General features: G+C 57.4%; 1 protein-coding gene across 5 annotated transcripts in view; it reads left to right on the forward strand.

Moving 5' to 3' along the window:
• The window catches only part of CASZ1 (castor zinc finger 1), a 153,330-nt gene that overhangs the window by 97,603 nt on the left and 37,523 nt on the right, over positions 1–18,204 (forward strand). For 2 of the 5 annotated variants that reach the window (XM_061382753.1, XM_061382754.1), the window contains one exon: positions 1,324–1,362. The exons of 1 other annotated variant lie outside the window; for it this stretch is intronic. In XM_061382753.1, the coding sequence (XP_061238737.1) occupies positions 1,347–1,362 (16 nt within the window). In that variant the 5' untranslated portion in view covers positions 1,324–1,346. Of the gene's footprint in view, positions 1–645; positions 844–1,323; positions 1,363–18,204 lie in introns of those variants that run through there. 2 more of the 5 variants (XM_061382752.1, XM_061382756.1) reach the window with 2 other exon arrangements.

Below are 18,204 nucleotides of genomic sequence, written 5' to 3' on the forward strand. Positions count from 1 at the left end.
GCGCGACCCCGCGGCGCTCACACCTGCGCCCACCCGCGCCCAAAAGTTTGCTCGGCCGCGCGCGCCACGAGCCCTTGGCCGGCTGGCGCCGGGGAGTGAGTCCGCGCGCGGCCGCCGTCGAGTCGCGCTCGCGGGGCCGGAGCGCAGAGGGGAGCTTGCGAGCGCGCGCCCGCCGGAGTCCGGCCAGAGTTGGCGCGGGGGCGCGAGAGCGGGCCGCCGGCTCCTCTCGGACCGCCGAGCCCCCGCCCGCCTCCCTGCTCCCGCCCGTCCCCGGCCGCCGAGTCCCCGCCTCCCTCCTCCCTCCGAAGTCTAAGGTTTGGGCAATCGCTGAGCCAATAAGGCTGGCCGCCCGGGCCGGTGCGATGAAGTCGCGCGCGCTCGCGCTCGCGAGCGGGCGCCGGGCGGGGGCGCGCGTGTGAGCAGAGCGCGCGGGGAGCGGGAGAGGGGACCAGACGGAGGCGCGCGTGAGGGAGCGGGCGCGGGGCGGGCGAGCGCGAGCCCATTCACTCCAGCATCCCGGCGGGCGGGCGCGCGCGGGCGCGCGGGCGCGGGCGCGCCGAGCTCTGCTCTTTCACCTGCCGGGGCGGCGCGGGCCCGGTCTGGAGGAGGCGGTGCCGCGGCCGCCCTGCCAATCACCTCGGCGCCTGGCAGCGCCCCCGGCCGCTCCCGCCCGCCCGCTCCCTCCTGCCAAACTGTTACCCTGAGTGTTACCGTCAGGAGCAATGACATCAGGGCTTTAAAACAACTTGTTATTCGGGGAGTAATCAGTTGCAATTAGGCATTAATTAAGTATTATGAAAGTTGATTATTTAAGTGAATTCGGCTTTCGACTCTCCGACTATGGTGAGTACGCGAGTGGGGCGGGGGAGGGCAGGGGGCGCCGCCGCGGGGCTCCGACCCGGGCGCTGGGCTGGGGGCGCGGCGCGGCGCGGCGCGGCTGGGCGGGGCGGGGGCGGCGGGTGCCTAGCCGGGCCGGGCGCGGGCGGGGGCGCCCCTCGGTTTCGCAGGCCGGCCGGGACCCCGGACCCGAGCCGTGTCTATAAATAGTTTCTCTTTTAGTTTAATAAAGTCGAGAGCGGCGAGGAGCTGCTTTGAGTGTGCAATGCCGGAGCGCGAGAGCCAGCGGGGCGGGAGGGAGAAACTTTCGCTCTGCCTCCGGGTCCCCGTTCTCATCGCTCCCCTCGTCCCGGGGACTTGACCGCCCCTCGATGGGGGGAGGGTGCGGGGAGCCGAGGGGGGAGGCTGGGGTGGGAAGTGGGGGGCACTGCGAGAGACTAAACAGATTTCTTTTCTTTCCTCTTCTTTTTTTGGCGATCCTCGCAGAGTTTGGGACCAAAGAGAGGAGAATGGATCTTGGTACAGGTACCGGCCGGTGGGAACCAGGGGGTGGCTCTTTCACTTTTCTTTCGGTTCTTTTACGGAAGTTATTATTTTTAGCCCAATGAGGTAGCAGCTGAGCAGGGGGTGGGGGCTGGCCTGGAGAGGGTCTGGTGCCGGCTGCGCTTCTCGCCCTGGTTTCTGGATTGCGAGGCTTCTGATGATATTATTGTTATTATTTGTTACTTGCTTAGTGACTGTGACTAATTTGATGCTCGTCATTATGAAAGAACAGAGAGGAGCGGGAGCTGGGGGGCACCCAGAAAGAGGATTTAGGGGTTTTTTGTGGGGTTTTTGTTTTTTTCTTTTTTCTTTTTTGTTCTCCGTGTTTTTTGAATGGCTGCGTGTTTTTTCTGTACCTTGTTTTCCCCAGGAAAGATCTCTATGCGTCTGGCTGTGGGGTGTGTGTTTTTATTTTTTTAGTGGGGGGGGGGGGTGTTGGTTTAGTTTTTGAAAGCAGCGTCCTGTTGGGAAAGGTGGTTAGTCTGGTTTCGGGGCGACTGTCTCAAGGTAAAGGAATTTAATTTATTTGGGACAAGGCCTTGTCGGATGAACAAGCTGCTTATTATGGCTAATGAGTGTTTTTCACCTGAGAACCCGTGGGATGAGGCGGCTGTTATCAGTTCAAAGTGAGGGGCCCAGGACTTGCTCCCATCCCCCTTAGCCCCCACCCTGGGAGAGGGTAGACCAGACCAACTACTCAATTTGGACGTCTGGGTTTTGGGGTGCCTAGCATGGCACCTAGTTTAGGGTTCAGATAGCATAGTGCTGGCCTGGAGTAGAGTTTATCCTGAGATTTTGGTGTTTTGTTGGTTTTAATTTAATTGTATCAACACTTCTTTTCCCATCTGAGTCTAGAATGATGGTTTACTTTAAATTCCTCAAGACTTCGCATTAGCCCTCTGTATTGAAATGGAATTTTGACCAGGACCCTCATCCTAGACACTGTCTTCTTCCTAAATGTTTTTAAATCTGTGCTAAACAGGTTGATAATTCCTGGAGATTGATCTCTGAACCCTTCTGTTTCATTTATGGAAGGTGGTTTGGGTCTGAGTTGTTGTTTATAATGGCCCAAGTCCATGGCATTGCCCCTTGGGACAACATTTGACCTTTTGAAGTCAAAAGGGAGTGGGCAGAGAGGGCAGGAGGCCGGACTGGGGGGCCCAGTGACAGGACCTGGTGGCCAGCGTTGGGAAGGAGGGAGATGTGTTTGTGGGGGAGGGAGTATTAAGACTGTGTTCCGCCAGGTGTGATCTTGGTGAATCCCATGTGGAGGTCCACACGACCTCCGTGCCCAGGAAGGGTGCGACACCCCCTGCTGGGCAAAGTGGTTAAGGTGTCTGAGGCCAGGGCTGCCACCCTGCCCCTCCCTGCCCTTCCCTCCCAGGGAGAAGCAGCCCGCCCCCACCTCTAATCAAGTGTCTCATCAACTCCCTCTCAGGCCCCACCTCTTTTCTTTAGAAACAGGGGGCCCCCACCCATCCCAGCTGAGAAGCAGACCTTATAGATGGACCAGTGGTGATAATGCACTGCCCGCTACTCGGGGCAAATGATCCTGTGCTTGTGGGTGGGCACAGGGGACTCAGGCATTACTTAGCTGAAAGTTGGGCCCTCTTCATCTTCCTCCTTCCAACCCCGATGGCAGCTGGAGCTGGCGTCCATCCTCCCGCACTACATCAGCCTGCTCTTGGGGCATGCTCCAAAGCCCTTCCATAGGGTATCCCCAGCTGGAGAGAGGGCCTGCTGGGCTTGTGGGTGGCAGAATCTCTTGTCGCACTTACTTGTCCCTGCACTCTAGGGACAGACTCTGGGAACTTTTCCTGGAAGTTAGAAGGGCCCCTGAGGTCAGCTGGTTCCTCCCATAGCTGGAGCAGGGCACTCTCAGCAGGACCCAGGCCTGGGCTCTGGCCACTCAGTGAGGGGAGGTCCAGGGTGTCAAAGTTCTGACTGTTTCCTGGAGGAGTCATCTGGTGATACCATCTCAGCCTTTTCTTTGAACTTGGAAGTTTCACTTAATCTCAGGACTTCAGAAGAAAAGCACTTTTTCCCCTCTTCACAAAAAAAGGGAAGCAGGTGGGAACTCTGAGATCCCCTCTGAGCCTGTCTCTGGGCTCACACCATCTCATCTTTTGTCGACTTCTTGAATGTACTTCTGCTCACAGCCAAGGCCAGGTGCCTCGTTTCTGGTGTAGTGAGGGGCTCTCTTCTTTGAGGCCATCACGGGCAGCTAGCACTGTACAAGGCTGGAAACACAGGCCCCAAAGGGTTGCTGGCACCAGGGATCCAGTAAACATCGGATTGTGGGTTAACATCATCTCCAGCCTCAGACAGGTCTAGGGAAGCACTCCAGCCATAAGTAACTCAGTGGTGGGAGAACCATGACTTCACCCGGGGGCTACCTCAAGCAGGACTTCAAGGCCCTCGGGGACCATGTGGACCCCTTTTCTTCCACCATAGTTCAGCCAAGGGCTGGATCAATCTGGACGTCTTTAGCAATAAAAAATGCCGATGTCGTCCTAATTCACCAGGCCCCGAGATGACAGCAAATTTACATTTTTTAATTAAACTAGCAGCCAGTTTTTATGAGAGGGGGTTGGGTTATGCAAATCAAATGGTTGTGTACGGAAGATTAGGAGAGTTTGGGAATAAATTCCACAAATGCTAATAAAAAAAAAAAAGGAAAGAAAAAGAAAGGGAGGGAGGGAGGAGAGAGAGGAAGAGAGGAGGACATAGTTCCATTAGGCCCTTTTAGAGTGATTTCCCTGGGGGAGGGAGCCAGGAGGGGGAGGGGAGGAAGAAGGAAGCTTTCAGACACAGGTGAATCCAGGCTGCACTTGGGAGGCTCCCCAGGATTAGGCCCCACTAGGCTGATTCCCAGGCCCTGAGAAAACCTGGAGGCCAGGGTGAAAATGATTTTGAAACAGCGGTTAAGCTTTAAGAAGGAACTTATGCCCTTGATTCTTGAGGATCTAGTTGTAAGTGCCCCCCAGCTCCCTAGGGAGATCCTGAGAAGATGGGGAGGGGCTCTCCAGGACTGGAGCTGTCCATCAGAGGACCCAAGGTGGACTCTGCCAGGTAAAGGGCAAAATGGGCAAGAGAGCAAGTTCAAAGAGATGACCAGGGACCCCAGCGGGAACCACGAGGGCCAGCACTGCACACTGAGCCCTGTGGCTGCCGCTGTGTCGTCAAGGTGAGTCAGGGGAGGGATCAGTGGTGCTCACTGAACCAGGCCTGCTTCTTTTTCCCTGGGATCAGCTCAGCTGGGACTCTAGACCCAGACCCCCTTTCATGGCATACAACCCCCCCGCGTTGTATCCTGGCCATGGGCTCAGTTGTGGATGAGGCCAGGAGTGATGGGGTCAAGGGAGGCTAAGACAGATTGGCTTAGTAGCCTAGTTCTTGGAGTGGAATAGCGTAGTGGTCATGTGCTTCGAGGATTCACAGTCTCAAGGAAGGAGAGGAAAGGCTGCAGACTTCTAACCCCAGAGAACAAAGACTTCAGCTTCCCCAGCCCAGCCCCTGCTGGGTCTGAGTGTCAGACCACCCCTAGACTCTCAGGACTGTTGTAAGCCACTGGTTGAAGGCCAGGGCCTTGCCAGGAGTAGAGGCTTCTAGGAACCTTGCTGGCTGTGGTTACACTTTCACCCCAGTGTACACTGGGGACTGGGAAGGTTTTTGTGGTGTTTCTGAAGGAAGAGATTCCATGCTGGGCTTGGGGCAGAGCAGGTTGTCCTCTGTTTTCCTTCCTCGAGCCTTTACTTGGCCAGATACACCCACTCGACCAGTCTAAGTTGGGGCCGGTCCCTACCAACTGTCAGGTTGAGCACCGGTTTTGCCAGTCTGCTGCAAGGGGTAGGTGCTTCGGTGCCATCTTGGCAGGAAGGAGCAGTCAGAGCCAAGCACAGACTGGGCCGCCTCGGAAGTTGAGGGTTTCCTGGTACCATTCAAGCAGAGGCTGGCTGTGACATTTGGAGGGACGCAAGCATCAGATGACCTTTAAGGTCTCTGGTTCTCTGACTCCCAAACTAATTTTCCCGAGAGGGTTCAGTGGGACACCCTGGGGAGGGGTTGAGTGGACCTGCTCTTCGTAAGAAAGCATTTGAGAGAGGCAGCTGTGGGTTGCGAAGTGGCCCCTTGAACCAACCCCAGCACTAGTTATGTGATATCAGAGCATTACTCTGGATCAAAAGCCTGGCGTAGCCATTCTCCTCCAACAGGAGACAGAGGCAGTGAGGGCAGGTCTGAAAGAGCCCTTGGGGGACCCCATCCCAGGCCCTTTTTCCCTTTGGGATCAACCCAGACGAACCCATAAGTCTCCCCTCTAAGGAGGGCACTGGGGCTAGTTAGTCAGTCCTCTCTGGGCCGGTCTTCCCCCATCCCCCATGGCCGGGGAATCTGGCCGAGTTGCAGCTTGGGTTTTTTTATGATGGAAAAATAAAATAAATGGAGGCACCTTTGGAGGGCTGAGTCACGCAGCAGCATCTCCTCATTAAAGCTGCTGCCCCTGGCTCGAGTCCCTGGGCAGGGGATGGGGTGGGGCTCCAGAGGCTCTGAGCCTGGACTCCTCTTCCTAGACCTGGCAGGTTAGTGATGCACCCACCCCGGCTCGGGCAGCCTCCTCTCCCTGGCCCAGCATTCTTAGAATATAGTCCGGCCACTTTTTTACACACACACACACACACACACACACACCTGCTCCCCACCCCCAACGCCAGCCCCCAAGGCGTGTCCTTTACACTGCCCTCCCCGCACTGGTTTTCAAACCTTGACCACCTGGTGCTGCCACACCTCCTCCTGCTCCTCCTTGTCCTTCTCCTCCTCCTCATCTTCGGGGGGAAGGAAGTTGCTCTGTAGTAATTACAGCCTGTGGGTCCCCACGGCAGGCAGCAGCTGTTCCGGGGTAGCTGGGCCAGGGTTCGGGGGAGGAGATGGCAGTGGAGGAGGGCTGGTGGCCCCAGGGAGTGGAGGGGGAAGGGGCCGCTTCTTGGGGATGAGTTGGGACAGGGGGCAGCTTGGTGGTCCAGCGCTCACCCCTCTGGCTGTCTGACCACAGTGTAGCATCCTCATAACCCCGACTCACGAGGACATACTGGTGACCCCCAGAAGGGGAGGAAACCCCAGGCAGGTTGTGGGGCCTGCAGTTCTTGGTAAGCACTGGGGAGCACCCACTGTAGGAGCTGCAGCAATGAAGGCCACCTGGTCCTTCCCAGCTTTCTGGGGTCTGCCTGGTGGAGGGAGACGGATGTGTTTACCTGTCCCACCAGGCAGAGGAGCGCCCGAGAGGAGAGCCCAGGGAGTTTTGTGAAGGAGTGGCCTTTGAACTTGATAAAGGATGGGAGGTATTTGGACAGATGGAGATGGGCAGACGATGTTTCCTGCGTCACCCACGCCTTCCAGACTTCCGCCAGTCCCTTGCCTCTCTTGCCTCGTGCTCTTCACTCTCCTCTACCTCTCCCCTCCCCCAACCTGAAGAGCAGAACTCTTGCTTCCCATTATGCAACCATAGTTTTCTGCCCTTTTTGGCCCAGGCGACCCAGCTCCCTAAAGCCAGGCCCTCCTGCCTACCTTCTTGCCCCTCCCCCTTTGCAGCCTCACACCCAGTTGGCCCTGGAAGGAGATAAGAGATCAGAGCTTGGCCAGGGGCCTGCTGCTCTGAGGATCTGGTTATACCCATGACATTGGTGTGTCAGGGCAGCACTCAGACTACTGTACCCTCCCCCAGGAGGCCAAGGCCAGGAGCCCTGCCTTCTGCTGCTGCTGCTGCTCATAATGGTGACCATTAGAGTTAGCCCGGCATCCACGTCTCCTCCAGCGCGTGGTCCAGGGCCGGCCCCGTGCCTTCCCACCGTTAGTGCTGGTGGAATGGGTTGATTAATGTGCCTCTCCAGGTTCTGAGCGGGGGCAGCAGGAGGCAGGCAGGAAACACTTGGCTGATTGCCTTGGGACCTGAGCTTTGGCTCCTCCAGAGCTTTCTAGGCCTGGTTTACAGGAAGGAGTGGGGCTGGGATGAGGGATGACATGAGGGGGAAAGTGGGCATGAGGATGAAGACAGGCAGCAAGTGGTTGTCAGGGGCCCCATTAGCTGCTAGCCATGACCGTGGTTTGGGGTGGGGAGGTCACACACCCACAGTCTGCTGCCCTGGAGGGGCCCAGGGGCAGTAGCCAGTGGAGGGTCCGGAACTCTCCTCTGCCTCCTCCTTTGCCTGTCTCTGTCTCCCCCAGCAGAAACCTCACTGTGGCATGTCCGTCTTCTCTAGGTCCTGCCCCCCAGGCCCAGGACCCCTCCAGCTGGGTGTACGCAGTGCCTGGAGCAAGGCCAGAGAGCAGGGGTGGCGTATACCAAGCCCCTCTGCCCCTGGCGTGGTGGTTTCGGCTGCTCCTGCTCTGGCTCTGGGATCTGTTCTTAGCTTCCCACGGAGTCCCTCCTGGGGGCTTTTCTGGCCAGTGCTGAGGGGTTAAGGAGTCCTCCTTATTGTCAAGAAGGCCCTTTCGTGTTGCCTTCCACCCTGAGGTTTTGTGGGAGCAGGTTGGCCCAGGGGAGGCACAGACACATGGCGTGACTCCAAAGACCAGGGGTTCTTAGAGGAGACCTTCCCAAGTGGAACTTTGGCCTATGTTGGCTTTTTCTTCTAGAGCTTTCTCCAGGAACTCAGGGACCCCAGGGAGGGTGGGGGACGATGCGGCATGAGAGCTGGAGGTGCACTAGATGGGAAACTCCAGCCCAGTGAGAAAGTCAGAGGCATCCAGGAAGTCAGCGGGGAGAGAATTCTAGAGCTTTGTGTCATCAGGCAGTGCATCGCCTCCTTGGTGATGATCTTCATCGCCTCTAGGCCCATGCCTTCCTCCTTGCCACCCCTTCAGCCCAAGAGCGCAGGGCCCAAGGCCAGCCAGGAGGGCTGCCTGGGAGATAGGGGAGCCTGAGGAAAGGACAGGCCAGGTGCCACACCGTCCAGCAGGGGGCGCCCCCCTGTATCTGCCCCAGTTCAGGGACAGGGACGTTAATCCCCAGTCTGGTCCAAGACTTTCAGCCGTGGGTGGGGGAGGAGAAGCCTACCCTCCCCACCCCCCAGAGGTTCCTTGGCTGAGTTTGTTTTGCCAGGGTGACCTGTTTAATCATCTCATTTTCTGGTGGCCGTTTATTCCTCGTTTCCACGGTTACGGCCCCATTAAGGGGAGAAGCAATAAGGCAGCGAGTCAAACAGGTAATAAAAACATTAAAGCCCATGTGCACTGAGGGCGGGCGGGCGGGTGGGCAGGAGCTCAGCGAGGTGAGACGGCCCAGGGAGAAGCAGAGGTGAGAGGCCGTCTGGCCTCGTCCCCCAGAGGCCCCCAAGAGAGCTCCTGGCGGGGTAAACAGAGGGCTGCTGCCCACACCCCTGCCTCCAGGCCGTGCTCTTTCGGGGCCAAGACCCGGTGCTCCTGTAGAACCATCCCCAGCCCTTGGTCCCCTGGCAACAGGCTCTATGTTGGGAAGTAAAACAGGAAGGAGAAAAGTGAGAGAGCGCAACAGAAGCCTCCCCCAGGAGCTGGTTGTGTGACCTGCTCGCAGGCCCCACCTCACCCTCCCTGTGTGGGGGTAGGGGATGATTTCTGACATTGTTTCCAGCTCTAGAACTTTTTTTTCTGCCAACTTTATCAGAAAGCATATTTGTGGTGAGTGCTGCTAACAGGGCCAGTCTGGTGAGTAAATATTCCTGGTGTGGACAGCCCTGCGACCTTGAGAGGGACGAGCCCGGCAGGGGGGCCAAGGGCAGGTAGGGCGAGGAGGCCAAGTGGCCCCGCTGCTGGGTTGGGGGGTGCCTTCCGAGGACGGGTGAGGGGGCCCCCCGGGGTCCAGTTTGTCCCCAGCAGCTCGGGCAGTGGCTGAGCCAGGTGACCCTCCCGTCGGGGCTGGGCCTGGAGCCCTTGTGTTTCTCCCTGGAGGCCTGGCTGGCAGGTTCTCCGGTGGCTCCACGGAGAGGCTGCCCTCTCCCCCTCCCTCCCTCTCGGAAATGGCAGCTGAAAGGAAAGTCAGCCACTGAGCCCAGGGCCACGTGCCTCCCTCCCGGGGCCTCCGCCCTGGGAGGCTCCTGAGCGTCCCGCCCCACTTGAGGTTGACCAGTGAGCAGACTGGGTCAGTGGGACTGACCGGAGGGGAGAGGGAGAGGCTGGCCAGGAAGGGGGAGGGGGGAGCAGCGGTGCCTGTGGGTGCTGAGCCACCTGCTCTGCCTGGTCTGGCTCTGAGGTCTGCTCGGGGCACGCTGGCTAGTGAGGACCTTATTTCTTTCTCTCTCTCGTGCGCTGATCCTTTGCAAACTCACAGAGGTCTGTGCTTCCAGTTATTACTTTCAAAGTAGATTTCCAACTGGAGAGGGAGAGAGAAAAAGGTCTGGGGAATGGGGGAAACCCTCTGGCTGGGAAGTGTGTCTTGGGAACGGGCGGAGATGAGTTAATATTCCGATCAAACAATTAAAAATAGAAAATGCTCCCGCGGCACCAGCTGCTGAGGCTTTTCAACAACTGTCACCAGTGGGTTCATGGGGCAGGTGGTGCTGGAGAGGAGCGTTTCCACACATAGCAAATATCAGACACGGTGGTGTACCCCCCACTTCCCTCCCAGGACCCAGGCCAGTTGTTTGGGGGCTCCCAGTCCTCCTTGAACTCCCCTCCAGGGCCGGGAGCCAGGAGTCTGTGCAGCTTCAGGGCCGCGCTTCTCCCCTCCAGGGCCCGGCCGCAGCGGTGAAGTCATTGCCAGATGCCTGGGTAATTGCTTTAAGAATCGAACTTAAAATAAGATGAAAACTTATATTCCTGGGTAAGGAGTAATTTTCCATTGAATAGTAAATTAATGAAAGGATTATACCAGGGGGTCTGGCTGGGAGGCCGTGCTCATCTGATAAATCCAAGTGGCTTGGACAAAACAGCTCTGGACCCTGGGGCTCCCCTGAACCTCAGGCCAGACCTGCTCCTGACTCATCTGGGGCTCCACCCTGACCTATTGAGTTGGTGGGGGACACATTCCATGTGTGTTCAGAGTCCACCTCAACGATGGGAACCAGCTTTTCAAATCCCTGAAGTGGAAGGGGCTCAAGTCCTACCTCCCACAGGCAGTGTACCCAGGAGGTGGGGTGCTTGCCTTGACACCCAAGAAGGCGGGGCTTTGGAGAGGTTCCTAGCTGTCACTCCACATAGTCAGCCATGTGGTGACCACCCGCCCTGGTTGGCCCAGGACTGGAAAAACCCATGTCCTGTGAAGCCCCTGGGGCCTGGAGGCAGGAAGATGGGCTGAGTGACATGGCCCCTCCCTCAGGGTCCTGGGGAGCCCAAGCACCTGTGGAATAGTCTCCGTCCAGGCCGGGTTACTTACAACTGTGTGTGCGGGTGTGCTCAGTCATGTCTGACTCTTTTCGACCCCATGGACTGGAGCCCATCAGGCTCCTCTGTCCATGGGATTTCCCAGACAAGAATACTGGAGTAGGTTGCCATTTCCTCCTCCAGGAGATCTTTCAGACCCAGGGATTGAACCGTGTCTCCTGTGTCTCCTATTTACAACTGGCTCCACCTAAACTTGCCCTGCTCCGGGTCCATGGGCTGTGTTCAGCCACGTGCCTGTGGACTCGAGTGGGTGTGCACACACACCTCCCCTGGCACAAGAGGGCACCACCTGAAAACCTCTCCTGGGCATGGGAAGGGTCTTGCAGCTGAGCCCCTAACCCGCCCTCCCCTTTTAACAGTGAGCCCCCTCCTCCCTGGAGAGGACGGGGTGCAACATGCAGAATCACGGCAGTGGAAACCCGCTCAGCCTCCTCAATGCCTCCTTCCGACAAACTCTAACACCACACCGACTATCCACTTCTTCTCAGCTCCCTTGGAGAGAGACACAGGGAGTTGTCCCATTTCACCAGTGGGGCAACAGGAGGCCCAGAGACACTTAGGGATTTGTTTCCAAGTGCAAAGAGATGGGGTCTTCCCTGGTGGCTCAGATGGTAAAGAATTTTCCTACAGTGCAGGAGACCTGGATTCGATCCCTGGGTTGGGAAGATCCCCTGGAGAAGGGAATGGCTACCCACAACAGTATTCTTACCTGGAGTATTCCATGGGCAGAGGAGCCTGGCAGCCTCAGTCCATGGGGTCGCAAAGAGTTGGACACAACTGAGCGACTAACACTTTCAAAGGGAGACAGACCCAGAGTAGGGCTGCCCTTGAAGAAGGGGGCTTCCCTAGGGACAGTTCCAATGGCAGCATGGAGTACAGTCCTCTTTCAGCCCTCCAGGGCCAGGATGGTAACTCTGCTGCCTGGCCTACATCCCCAACACCTCCGGGCCCCACCTACATCCTCACCGTAACCCATGGACACATCCCTGGGCCTGCCATTTTGCAAGATAAAATGCAATTGTTGATGCAAATGCATTTTGAACTTTTTGGAGGAAGCCTCCTCTAAAAGCTTTCATTACTGCCAATCTCCTGAGAAAGGGGTGCTGCCACCTATTTGCTGGGAAGGATTGAAGGGGAGTTGAAAATATTCTGACTTGTTTCTGTTGGAAATGAACGGATGGGTCGAAGAGCTCTTCAGAAAGAAAATCTAAATGAACGGGCGTTCTCCTGGGAGGCAGTTGTGTGGCTGCACGTTTGTCAGATATGTTTCTGTGTAAGTGTGGATTTTGCTGGAAGAATGGGAAACCCTTGCCGCTCAGCTCATCACTGGCCCTCATCTCTTCTGGAAGTAACGGGGCCACCTTGGGAACTGTACAAGATTGACTTGCTGCTCTGCAGACAGTTGCCCCTGCGTGGGGGCTCTCATCTGGGGACTGGGTTGTTTGTGTAGGTGTTGTCTGAGAGAGGACCCAGCCCCTTGCCTGGTGTTAACCACACCATGCTTTCAGGGGTAGAGAGCAGCCAGGTGTTCTTAGGAAGACTTGTGTTGCTTGAGTGGCCGACTCTGCCCTCCCACCCCCAGGGGAAGGAATTACAGGGCAGTAGGACTGAGAATTCCTAGTCTAAACAACCCAGCAAAGCATGCTCAGAGAGAGCCAAGCCAGAGCCACAGATGGTGTGATCCGGGATTGTAACTGGAAGGATGGTGGCTTTGAATGTTAGATGTTATGTGGCAGTTGCTGTTCAAGCAGACAGATTGGTGAATTCCAGGCTGCAGGGATCTGAGTGGGCCCTCTTTTATTTCTCTTCTCTTCCACCCGGGGTCAGGAGGTAGGGACAGGAGTCGGTCAGACAGAATGGACAGGCAGCCCTCGAGAGCAGGAGAAAGGAGTCAGCCTGGGAGCACCCTGGCTCCAGCCACTCAGAACACCTAGTCCATGGCCAGAGGTCCTGGCCCCTTGCTCAGACCACATGGGTCCCTTTCCCTGGCCCGCCTGTTCGGAAGGGTCACTTTGGGGCTCCTGGGGAGGCCTTCAGCTGGATAGCTGATGGAGCTCCTCCCTCGAGGCCCTGGGGGCAGGGCCAAGAAGGAGATGGGGATGTTTTCTGTTTCCGGGTCCCTTGGGGGCCCAGGGGCAGATTGAGACAGGCTCCTTGCAGGGAAGGTGTTAACAAACAGCAGGTGATTAAACATGACAAGCGGTGACATTTCTGTGCAGGGTTCTCAGTCCCGGCAATGCCAAGAATGAAGCTATAAACCCTGACATTTTGTGTTATGCACTGAGAGGTTTTTAATAGACCTCTCTCCCTCTTCCCCAGTCAACTTCTCGTTTCCTCCTTCGCCACCTCCCCCCAAACCCCCGCCACTGTACCCTCTGCCCCCACGTAAACCTCCTGCCTCCCCATTCAGCCTGGTGTCCCAGGGCCTTCCTGGGCCCTCTGGTTCTAGGTGTCTCTGCGGGTCTCTGCCCTTTCCCTCCGCTCATCCTCAGGGCCCTTTCCTGTGACTGCTGAGCTGGGCATTCAGTGTTCTCCAGAGTCAGTTTTCTTTGATCTTTCCTGTTGCCCCGTGTCCCACCGCCCCCCCCCCCAATCCTTCCCTCCCTCACCTCCTTTTTTTGGGTCCTGATCTCACAGCCTCACCCTTTGCTGCGGCTGTCCCAGTTGTCTACAATGGCAGGTGGCTGTCCCCGTGCCCTCTGCGTGTTAATAACATTTTCAGACAGACTGGATAGCTGGGGCTAGGGAGGTCGTAGGGCTTGGGATGGGATCTTTCCCCATTTTTTTTTTTTTTTTCAATTTCCCTTTCTCCTTTTTGGGACAGAGACAGGAGTAGTGGGAGAGAATCGCGAATCGCACTATCCTGCAAACAGTTGCTGGATTTATTCAGCCAGGGCCTGGCCGGCAGCAGTTGCTCCTCTCCCAGAGCAATGTGGGAACAACTGGGGCCTCTTTTGTTCTCCAGGCAGAGCCCTGGGAAGGGCATTTGGAGGTGATCCTGAGGCTCCAGAGGGCCAGAGACCAAGGAGAAGGGGTTTCAGCCTCAGTCCCACCTAGTCCCAGCCTCACAGATAGGAAAGACCCTGGAGCTCCACAGGGGCTTGGGACAGAAGTCAGGCCACACACACCCCAATCCCAGCTCTTCCCATGATGAACTTGAGAAGCACTTAGTTTTCTGTATCCGTTCAGTAAATATTTATTGGGTCAGGCGCTGTGCTAAAACAGTGGTCCCGTCCTGCAGATCTTGCAGTCTAGCAAGACAGAGGGGTCATTAACCGAGTTATTACAGAAGTGCTAGCTAACAGCAGCATGCAAAGAGAGGGCAGAGGAGGGGGGGCCCTGCAGTTTGGAGGGCTTCCCGGAAGAAGTAAAATTTCAGCCAAGACCCCCTAAGGAGTGTGTAGGAGGAGGGGTGAAAGTGTTGGTCGCTCAGTTGTGTCTGACTTTTGTGACCCCATGGACTGTAGCCCGCCAGTCTCCTCTGTCCATGGAGTTCTCCAGGCAAGAATACTGGAATGGGTTGCCATCCCCTTCTCCAGGGGATCTTCCTGACCCATCTTCCCAACCCAGGGATTAAACCTGGGTCTCCTGCATTGCAGACAGATTCTTTACCAGCTAAACCACCAGGGAAGCCCAGGAGGAGGGGTAGCCAGCCTGAGATACAGGAGTGTTTCCTCAGTTGAAGGAGTGAGTGGGGTGAGAGCCAGGTGCTCCTGCTCCACAAGCTTCTGGAGTTGAGGTTGGGGGCTGTGAGGAGGCACGCAGAGGGGAGGAGAAGGGTGCTGGCTGGCGGGACGGGTGGGGACCTCACCGCCCCACTGGGGCTGAGCCCCTTCAAACTCTGGGCATCTGGCCCAGAACTTGCTCTTCCAACCACCCTTCTACCAACTGTGCCAGGTCTGGTGCCTCAGGAGCAGAGCCAGAATGCTGCTCTGTTAGCTGCACCTCAGCTCTGCCCCCAAGGGGAGGGAGAGTGATCAGGAAGTCCAGAGATGCCCCTGAGGCCGGGGCTCCTCGTGCCCTTCGCGGCTCCCTCACCCACCCTGCTGACAGCTCGCAGAGGAGGGGACCAGGAGACAGGATGCTGACCTGTGTGGAGGGCAGAGCGTCTGGAGGGGCAGGAGCCCCGTGGGGCCACGCCCTGGTCCCCCACCTTCTGCACCTGCTGGCCTCCCAGGCACGATCTGGGCCTGGACACCTTCCTGGAACTCACAGCTGGCCTCCCCTCTGTGCTTTCCATGGTGTGGGGAATGCTTTGGTGCTAGTGGGTCTTCCCCATGAGAATCTGAGCTCCCTGATACCTGAAACCATTCTCCCTAGATCCCTAGGGCCAACGGGGGACCGTGCCCATAGGTACTTAGGAATGTATTTGAGAAGCTCAGCTGACCCAGGAAGGGGAGGACTTGGGTTAACCCTTAACACAAGATCCAAGAGGAGCCTGCAGACTGACCGTGGGTCCCTGGTGTCTGGGCAGGCTGGCTGCCAAGATCCAGGTTCCACTACCTTGCCCAACCCCAGAGTTCTTCAGCCAGAGCAATAGGGTAGCCGTGAAGCCTGCTCCCGGAAGAGCCTCACTAAGAGCTTCCAGAAGTCAGACCCAGGACACCCCACCTTCCTGTGGGTTCTCTGAGGGGGAGAACCAGATTGGCTTCCTGTCCCTGTGGAGGGTCCAGGGCAGGTTTCAGCCATCAGTCCCCTCCCCAGCCCCTCCCAGTCCTGCCTTCCCACCAGACTTGGCCTGAGTCCCACATGCTACCCATGACAGTCATCGACAGTCCAACCAGGACCCCATGGAGGACCCAGAGGCCCAGGCTTTCTTGGCCCTTGGCAGCTAAGAGGGAGGGGGTATGTCGAAAGGGGAGGTGAGGGGAGTCCAAGGGCCAAAACTTGGCCCTCGGCCCCTGTAGATCCGGAGCCAGGTTTTATTGTAATCCTTACATCCTGTTGCAGATCCTTAATCAGCTGGAGCCCAGGTTGGGCTGGACCCTGTGGTGACACTCAGGGCTGTAGCCTGGAAAACCTGAAGTGGAGCTTCTGGAGTTGAGGTTGGGGGCTGTGAGGAGGAGGCAGGAGGAGGGGAGGAGAAGGGAGCTGGTGCAAGCACAGGACGTGGATGGAGCCCAGACCTGCCACCCACCTGCCCCAGGCCGGGGGTGGAGGAGCCCAAGCAGCTGTCACAGGCTGGAAACCAGGGATATGGGAGGGTGAGCAGGGGCCTTCATGGGGCCCCCTGGAGAACATGGGAGCTGCTATAGTGCCTGTTAGCACCATGGAGACAGCTAGCCCTGGGGTTGCTCTGATAGTGAGCAAGGACTCCAGCCAGGAGTCAGCGAGAGGTGACCCCGGGTAACATGGGTTCTGGTGGTTTTTACTGACTAGGGGCCAAGTCCAAGGCTGGAAGTGGTCCTGCCTGGCTGGGAGGTCTGCTTCATGAAGATGGATGAGGCAGAGGGCCCTGGGTCTTCCCATGGGTTTGGGAGCAGCGGGTGCCCCTTATCAGGGACCCCAGGATTGGCCCTCCTTTTGCCAGGGGCAGCTGACGCTGGCAGTCCAGCCCAGCTCTACGGTCCCCACACGAGACAGGGGAAGAGTGGGGGCCAGTGGGGAAGGTACCCCATCTGGGACCTCACCTTTCAGCCCAAGGAGCAAGGACAGAAGATAATGAGGGGAAATACACGGACTAGAGATAGCCATGGAGCGGAAGCCAGGAGTGGGCTGGCTGGCAGCGGGCGGGCAGACGGGCGTCTGTCCTGCCGGGTGCCCAGGCTGGCTATGCAGACAGCCTCTTTTCTATATGGAAATGAAGAATTTAGGCTAATGGAGCTCAACCATCTCTAATTTTGCGATGGCAGGAGGATTTTGATTGAAAGTAATTAAGCAAGCTAGCTGTAAAATTAATTAAAGCAAAAGGGGGGGATTTTTTATTGGATTGGATAGCGATATAGCGTCTGTCAGGCGGGGGACGGATGGGGGTGACCTGAATCCTCTGCCCTCCCCCCTCCCACTCGGGACGTTTATGTCACTTTAATCTCCTTACAGCGGCTGCTGTGCATTTGTTTGAAATAATCAAGGAAATATGGTCAGAAATTGTCAGCTTTCAGATCTAATTTACCTGACGGCCCCTGCGCGAGCCGGCATGGCCCAGGGAGTGAGCGTGCGTGAGCGGGTGGGGGAGCTCGAGTGGGCGCAGAGGACACTGGGCTCTCCAGCCCCCTCCCCCGGCCCCAGGCCCCCTCCGAGGGCAGAGAAGGTGCTTCCTAGCCTGTGGGCATCTCCCTGGGACAGGCCCCAGCCCCCACCCACCTGCTGCCTCCCCCCTTGAGCTGTAACCAGCTTTGGGTTTAGGGACTATAGGATCAGGAAGGTGACAATAATTCCTTACTCCAGATGGCTGACAACTGCTAAACCCCTCCACCAGGGCCACAGTTTTAAAAATACTCCTAAATTAGTCCCCTCATGTCGTCGTCATTGGCCTCAGCCGGGGGATTGTGGAGATGGGCTATAGGGAGGGTGGGGGCAGCACATCATCCGCAGCACCCCTCTGCCACCTGCTACCATCCCCACCTTCTTCCCTGGGGCTCCCGGAGGCTGTGCTTACCTGCCCCGGACCTGTCTCTGCCAGGTCTCTCCTCTCCTCCCAGAATGGTGCTTGCCCTGATTCCCTTTCATAGCACAGCTCACAAGTTCTGGCGGGTGGCGGGGGTGGGGGGGTCGTCCCAATTCTTGAAAGAGGAAGTCCCTTCCTGCAACACGTTGTCACCCATCCAGGTGTCCTGCCCATTTCCTGTGGTAAGCCAGGTCACAGAGCCAGACACCATTTGTGCTTCCCTGAGTGAGTTGAGGAGCCTGACTTGCGGCCCTGTACCCTAGGCGGGCTGCTTTAGAGCCATCTAGGGTCCTTGCCCAGGGGAGTGAGTGAGGGGCTTAAAGCCTCTCCAGCAGGGAACCCTCGTGTAGTTCAGGGCTGATGGGCCCTGGGGGGGGTGGGGGGACTTGTCTCCAAGGCTGCAGGAAATTCAACTTTTAAACACAAATGAGCAGTGTGATCATTTGTCATGAGAGGGCCTAGGTGAGAAATTGGGTTTCTGGATTTGTTTGGTCCCGACAAGTGAGTGACCTGGGCTTTCGACAAGTCTCTCAGCCATCTTGGGCCTCAAAGTCCTTCTGGTTCTAAAGTTCTGTACACATTTAGGACAGCCTCTGCCCCGAGAGCTGCCACACTTGGGAGTGCCTTGTCCAGCCAGGGGTCCTTGCTGGGCTGTGGCGGGCAGGGGAGAAGCTGGGGATTCTAGAAACAGTGGATTAGAATGAGCAACCTGCCCCCAGTTTGCCCGCCTTAGAGCACAGCGGTTAGAAGTTCTCTGTCCCCACCTGCCGTCCTTGGGGCCCTGCCTTCTGCCAGTCCTCCTCCTAACCCCCAGCACGCCCTCCCTGCCCCTGACGCTGGGTAACTCAGTCGGCCTCCTCTGGCCA

This window comes from Bos javanicus, chromosome 16 (genome assembly GCF_032452875.1).
Source record: "Bos javanicus breed banteng chromosome 16, ARS-OSU_banteng_1.0, whole genome shotgun sequence".
Taxonomy (NCBI): domain Eukaryota; kingdom Metazoa; phylum Chordata; class Mammalia; order Artiodactyla; family Bovidae; genus Bos; species Bos javanicus.